The sequence below is a fragment of the Sinocyclocheilus anshuiensis genome, unplaced genomic scaffold (assembly GCF_001515605.1).
Source record: "Sinocyclocheilus anshuiensis isolate Anshui unplaced genomic scaffold, SAMN03320099.WGS_v1.1 scaffold801, whole genome shotgun sequence".
In the NCBI taxonomy this organism is placed as follows: domain Eukaryota; kingdom Metazoa; phylum Chordata; class Actinopteri; order Cypriniformes; family Cyprinidae; genus Sinocyclocheilus; species Sinocyclocheilus anshuiensis.
The window spans coordinates 1250250-1257731 of NW_015536541.1; the positions used below are offsets into that span (position 1 = coordinate 1250250).

Below are 7482 nucleotides of genomic sequence, written 5' to 3' on the forward strand. Positions count from 1 at the left end.
TATATATGCATGCATGCTATCAGGTAATATCACCAGTCCCACAAATAAGCCCAATTAATTAGGCCTAGTTCATTTAGCAGGTAGTGATCTCTTACCTTAGTGCACCGGTAAAACTGGGCGGATGGCCTGCTCTCTGCTTCAGGCTGGGTGTCATCCTGCAGAATTAGAGACAGGATCATCTCTTCATCCTCAGTGTAGTCTTCATCAGTCTCAACTACAGCCACAAGACCCAGCAGAAAACTCAGACAGCACACCGTCACGACGCTTTTCATTCTGTGGACGCTAAACTAAAGAATATCAAATAAATAGTTTCAGGTGATATTGCTCAAAATTCTCGCTTTTGCACTATTGTTCGTCATATAATAAGACAGGCGTATGAAGCAGAGAGATCTGGAGCTGAAGTGTATCCTCGTGTCATTTAACATGTCATTTGAATCTCTCGGACTGACTGAAGCAGGGGTGGGGCGTGCTTTGTATCGAACGATGGCTCGTTAATAAATACAGCAGAAGAGGAGTCATATTACAGTCCACCCACACACATTTTATACGTTTAGCCTACTATTCCTGCACAGACATGTAACATTTCCTAACATGAAACCTGTAAAATGAAAGTGTCAGTAAGTTAGAAGCTACATATATTGTGAAATATAGAGCTAACAAATATCAATAAATTAAATTAAAATTGATTTGTAGTAAAACTGTATATATATAATTTTAATAATTATATATATAATTATTATTTTTCTTTTCAAAAAAGACGAAAGGAAGACTTTTTCAGATTCACGTCGTCCTCTGTTGGCCAAATAGTGGTATGGGTGAACAGCTAAAAGAGTCGCGGTCGAATTAAACGTGCAAAACACTATACAATCCATATGGTCAAAGCAGTAGGCTATTGTTGTATCTGTCAGTGTTGACTCGTACTGAGTGAAGAAAAAAAACGCATTTTGTGAAAGAAAGAAACCGGAGATGTGCCCAAAACACCATGATAAATGCTGATCACAATCAAGCCTAGAAAAAAACCAGTGAACCACCCCTTTAAGAAGTAACCAAGTGTTTGGGAAAGGGGAAAAACTTTAGCTCACTGGGTGGTGAGTATTTTCCACTCTCGTGTTTGTTTTGAAGGATGCGCTGCAGGTTCCATGGGATGCTCTGGGCAAAAATGGAGGAATCCTCTTCAATGTATTCCACATGGGGCAGCTTTACTGCCTGCCAAAAACAAAGGCAATGGAATGAAGAAGACAGGCAATGTGTATTTTTAAGAATTATTGTAATTCCAGTACTTGTTTTCATTTTTTTTTTCAGTCCATCAGACAGTTCAAACATTATTAAATATACAATATGAAACTGCACACATTATTATGTAATAATGTTTGCAAATTACCATGTGAAGAACATCGCTGCTCATTTTCACCAGAAACCCATGGAAAGCTCCCGAATAAGTCTGCAGTATTTCGATCAGATATCCGCGTTTGGCGGCTTTTGCGCGGAGTCTGCGCGCGGTGCGCTCCACCTGGTTCACGTGCGTTCCGTTCTGCATCACCACTATATACTGACCCGGCATGCGCCATGCGTCCTGTGCGTAAAACACGTAGGGCATTTGATTCACACTGATTTTGATAACCTCCTCATTCCAGACGTTCCACGGGTACATCACGTTTATTTTAGACTTTCTTGGCATATAGCAACACCGAGTGGTTCTACGCAACTAATAAAACATTTCAAAGTTTACTGGCAGTTACATAAAATTTAGCATGTGAAAATGACGCACTTCGTGTCCGACATCAGGTGAAAAGTATGTTTTTGTTTTCTTTGAAACATCTTTTATTTTTATACTGTTATTTATTGTTGTGTGTGTGTGTGTGTGTGTGTGTGTGTGTGTGTGTGTGTGTGTGTGTGTTAAAAAGAAACCTTCATATATTCATATATAAATCATATATTATCTTTTGTGACACTGTTCTTAAAATATATTTTGAAACCCTTTCTAATAGGCCTACGAGATCACAAAATAGGAAGCTTATAAAAACAATACAAATTCTGAAGCTTTTCTTATGTAGGCTATAACTGCCCTAATATTATATAGCACTTTTTTATCCTAGCATATATATATATATAATGTGTGTGTGTTTGTTCATTTTATGTATTTTGTTTTTGTTGTTCAGTTTTACATGCTTTAAACTGTACAACATTGCCATTTTGCCATGTACTTGTATGTGATGGAATATAATAATATTTGTATGGGATGATGTAATAATGTGCCTGATGCTCTAGGAAAAAAATATAAAACGTTATTAGTATCACTCAGGAAATGACTACTTATACATGCATTATTAATTAGATTTTTTATACTTCATTATTACCTATTAATTAAACAATCTGCATGCTGTAGACATAGTAAATGCACTTTGCGTGATTAACAGAAAACAAACCTTTCACATATCAAAATAGTTTCTTTTACTTTCATAAAAAGTACAGTTTCATGTGATTAAGTCCAAATGTCCAGAATAGCCTACGAAACAATCATATAGCTGCCCCAGACACCGAACACGGAACTATTTGATTTTGAATATGCAGCAATTTGTCCTACAAATTTTTTTGTTTTTTCCCTATTTCTCTATTTTTCCTCCTAAGTATTTTCCTTAACTAAACATTTTTGTTAATATGTTTATATATATATATATATATATATATATAAGAGGAGTCATATTACAGTCCACCCACACACATTTTATACGTTTAGCCTACTATTCCTGCACAGACATGTAACATTTCCTAACATGAAACCTGTAAAATGAAAGTGTCAGTAAGTTAGAAGCTACATATATTGTGAAATATAGAGCTAACAAATATCAATAAATTAAATTAAAATTGATTTGTAGTAAAACTGTATATATATAATTTTAATAATTATATATATAATTATTATTTTTCTTTTCAAAAAAGACGAAAGGAAGACTTTTTCAGATTCACGTCGTCCTCTGTTGGCCAAATAGTGGTATGGGTGAACAGCTAAAAGAGTCGCGGTCGAATTAAACGTGCAAAACACTATACAATCCATATGGTCAAAGCAGTAGGCTATTGTTGTATCTGTCAGTGTTGACTCGTACTGAGTGAAGAAAAAAAACGCATTTTGTGAAAGAAAGAAACCGGAGATGTGCCCAAAACACCATGATAAATGCTGATCTAAAATAATTAATACTTACCTTTTTCAGTTATGCAACCTGATTGTAGTATTCAAGAATTATTGAGATTGGTGTGAAAAATGCAAGAATCAGGGGCTGTCAAAAGTACAAGTAAACCTTTGCTGAAGAAGCAACAGTGATGTAGCCTAATTCCGTTTTCAGTATGACATGCTACACCTGTTTGTAAATGATCTGATTATGCAAATCACATGCCAGAAGCTTGGGCATAATGCTTGATTAATAATCTAACTGCTGAATGTTTACACCTCTGTGTGTGTGTGTGTGTGTGTGTGTGTGCGCGTGCGTGCGCGTGTGCGCGCGGTTTTGTGACAAATGAGGACATACATTTGTATAATGACAAAGGTATGACATAAGTATTACAAGGAGAAGGTGACTTTTCAGGACATTACCCCATGTCCCCATTTTTCAAAACGCTTATAAATCACACAGAATGGAGTGTATTGAAAATCTGAAATAGCACAAAGTTTCCTGTGAGGGGTAGGTTTAGGGGAAGGGTTGGTGTAGGGCAATAGAATATACGGTCTGTACAGTAGAAAAACCATTACGCCTATGGGATGTCCCCACTTTTCACAAAAACAAACCTGTGTGTGTGTGTGTGTGTGTGTGTGTCGGGTTTTGCATATTGTAGGAATCAAATTACCCCAGAAAAGAAAAAGGAAAGGAACCTACAATGCAAGGCAAGCCATTGGTCCAAACAGTTTAAAAGGATAGTTCGCACAAAAATGAAAATTCTGTCATCATTTATTCAGCCTTATGTTGTTCCAAAACTGTACGATTTTCTTCTGTGGATCATATAAACATGGGTAAATGATTTTAATTAATTTATTAATGGATTTTTTTGGGTGGCCTGTCCCATTCATAAAAATATGCCTGAATGAGCATGTAAAAATGCAGAAAGGTTTGTGAGGTTCATGTTTATGGTTAGAGGATAGAAAATACCATTAGCTCAGTATAAAAGCAGAAGTCGATGGATATGGCATTTAATTTGTGCCAAAAAACTATCAACCACATATCTATGTCTACTGTTATTGCCTGTTGTCTTCCCTGTCATGTGTTCAGCTTTCTAGCATGTGTTCAGCATTTTATGCTTTATGAGTTACTGCTCTCAGTGAATGTTCTGCAGACCATTTTGCAGATATCCAGGTAAACAAACAGAACCTATAAATATGTTCAATGGTGAGTTTTCTAAAACGTTTAGATGCATTTATATTTCTAAACGTGAGCGAATCTACAGTATAGTCCTTTTATCTTCGTGCTTTGTCATAATATTCAGAGTTTTAGAAAGATTTTGAAAGCTCATTAGTGGAAAAAAAATCTAATTGTGTTTGTTTACCTGGATAACTCTAAAATGCAATGCAAGGTGTTCACTGAGAGCAGTAACTTATAGCATAAAACAAAGCTGAACACATGACAGGGAGGACGACATAAGCAGATAACACAAATGAAACAACAGCAATAACAGTAGTCATAAACAAATGTATTGTACAAAGCAGTCTACACTTTTTGGCACAAATGGAACACCATTTTTGGAAAAAGTCTTCTATGAAGGACAGAACAAGCTTGGCAAGGAAGATGACAGAACAAGAGGACATAAATTTATAGATGTTGATAAGTATGTTCTTTGTTAATCTTAACACATAGGCACTGACTGAAGACATGGACAAATGTATAGCACAAAGCAGTTGACTCCATTTTGGCACTAATGGAGCCTCATAAATGGAAAGTCCCCACCATGACAGAAAAATCTAGCATGTGTGAGTACTTATATTTTGTGGCCGAGATGATTCACTGTTCAGTATTGCAACATGCATTTTTTACATGACTTAAAAATATCTAGAACTGGCTCAACAATTATCACTTTTACACATTAAAGTAATATAATTTCAAATACTACATTTAAATAATCTAAAACATATAAATTAATTATAATTATTGTGCTGTCTCAAATGTAAAGGATCTCCTTTGAAGGAGCATCATAGACAAATATAAAAACTTCACACCAGGCAGTTCCTCTTTCAGTGTCCTTTGGTCTTCATGGTGACATGAGTCAAGGTCACAAGTATTTCATTACCTAATGTTTAAACTTTTCCCAGCCTTATTTCCCTGAGAGTGGAACGATTCTATTATCATATGCTTTTGACAAAGTCATGGCCAGACCTTGTGACATAAACATACTTAACAGCCTAATGTAAAATGTGATGACATAAATTACATGCATAAATGTTTTGCTATTGTACAAGTTATTTAAAAAAGAAAAACAGTATGACTACATAGGTGTCTGACTAATCTTGTCTTAAGTCATATGTAGATGATGATTTGGACATTAGGAGCAGCAGGAACTATTCACTCTCCAGCTCAGATGTGTAGTAACATGAGTCCTCCACTTTCCCATAGTACATCTCTCTGTTGGGGTCTGGTCGTGGAGTTCTTCTGTCTGTCAGAGGAGTGCTGGAGCAGGCCAGAACACTGGGAGAGCTTCGACATGTGTGGAGGACTATGACACGCTCCCTGTGTTTGTTCTCTGTGTGGAGTTTTGGATCTGTCGATATTTCTACTTCTTCATCACAGAAGCCAGCCAAAGGAGCTGTTATTGGTTTCGTTGGACTGTGACAGGAACATACATGTAAGTTTTATGCTACAGTATTTCAATGTGCACATACATACTAATTGTAAACGTTTTACACATTAAAGGGATAAAAATTAACCCAGAAATTAAAGTTCTCTCATCATTTACTCTCATGATAGCTATCCAACCTGGGTTCACGAGTACACGCTTGATGTAAATGTCAGCACACGACAACACGCTTACAAGTTTCACAACATGCTGACATTTAAGTCACGTGAATGCATGTATGTTTTAAAAAGTTTCAATTATTATTTGGGGTTATATGGGTTACCAGTGTGTTCGTTTTGCATGTTTTTTTCGTTGTAAATAATGTTCAATTTCTGGCTGAACGTTTCACTTAAGACCTCAATATATCGCCAAGAGCTAATTTTATGTTGCCTGCTTTTTTTGGGGGGGGGGACTCTCAGTTGACACTAGTAGTTGACTTGCATTTTATGAATCACCAAGGACCACAGTTTCAGCTAAAAATCTTTACTGTTATACTGAAGAAAAAGTCAACTACATCTTCGATGACCTGAGGGTGAGTAAATTACCAGCAAATTTTAACTTTTGGGTGAACTATCCCTTTGACATGACCTGAAATGCTGAAATCACTTTGAAATGACAACACCTGGGGCCAGTTGTTCAAAAGTAATCCAAAATCCGATCAGATTACTTTTGAAGATTACTTTTCAAGATTTACTTTTCTGATAGCTGATTGGATCAAATCTTGAAAATGGGTTGTTCAAAAGAAAAAAAAAGGATTCTGAAATTGGATTAGATCCCAAAATTTGATTTGGATCAAATCGTCAGTTTGTGTTGTTGTTGTTCAAAAAGTTTTGGTACGATTGGGATACCTTTGATCCAAAAAAAAATCAGGATTATACTGATCCCAGCAGAAGGGTGGATTTCAGGAATAAAAATGTAATAAAATTTTAAAACTGGTCCAAAAATTTCTTAAAGTTATATTTATTATATCTTATTGTATTTATTTTGCTTTATTTTTGTAATGTGTTTTGGTAAAGTCATAATTTTTTATAATATAATATTGTTTTCAACTGCTTGCTATTTACAAGGATTACTATAAACTGATTTTTTGGTCAACTGTATTAAAACGAGACCAAAAATAAAACTAAATGTCACAAAAATTATTAATTATTAACCCACAACAATTAAAAACAAAAACATTCAAAAATGTATTGTCCCCGTTTTTTAATTCATAGATAATAAAAAATGAGATTTCAATGATATTTTGACTCAAATAAAGAATGTTCCCGGTGTTCAGAAATCTGGGGCCTCATTTATAAAATGTTGCGTATAAACCGTCCTAAATTTGTTCTAAGATCATTTCTCAAAAGTGCGTAAGTGCGATTCAGAGAAAACGAACGTGCGCACAAAAACACGTGCGTACGCCTCTCTTCCAGATGTGACATTATAAATCTCAAATGATCTTGAAATTGTGCGCAGCTGACTGGTGTCAGATCTCCGCCTTGTAAACGCCCCCCAATTAATAGCATTACCATATAAAAGATCACACGCCAACATCCGAATTTCTATGCTTGAGAATGACGAGCACAAAAAAAAGCTTTACTGAGTCTGAAATTGAGGTCCTGCTGGCGGAGGTAGAGGTTCGTGCGGGGACGCTTTTTATTTAATAATGTGTAATTATTCTGTGGA

The 7482-nt window shown here is 35.6% G+C and overlaps 2 protein-coding genes across 2 annotated transcripts in view; both read right to left on the bottom strand.

Moving 5' to 3' along the window:
- Window positions 1-1580, bottom strand: part of LOC107697372 (proprotein convertase subtilisin/kexin type 9-like) — a 13132-nt gene extending 11552 nt beyond the window's left edge. The window contains exons 1-2 of the mRNA XM_016498148.1: window positions 1382-1580; window positions 1083-1206 (exon numbers count right to left, since the gene is read on the bottom strand). Of these exons, the coding sequence (XP_016353634.1) occupies window positions 1083-1206; window positions 1382-1561 (304 nt within the window). The 5' untranslated portion in view covers window positions 1562-1580. The remainder of the gene's footprint in view (window positions 1-1082; window positions 1207-1381) is intronic.
- Window positions 1581-5484: 3904 nt separating this feature from the next.
- LOC107697389 (barttin-like) overlaps window positions 5485-7482 on the bottom strand; it is a 4056-nt gene continuing 2058 nt past the window's right edge. The window contains exon 3 of the mRNA XM_016498161.1: window positions 5485-5804. Coding sequence (XP_016353647.1) covers window positions 5540-5804 — 265 coding nt within the window. The 3' untranslated portion in view covers window positions 5485-5539. The remainder of the gene's footprint in view (window positions 5805-7482) is intronic.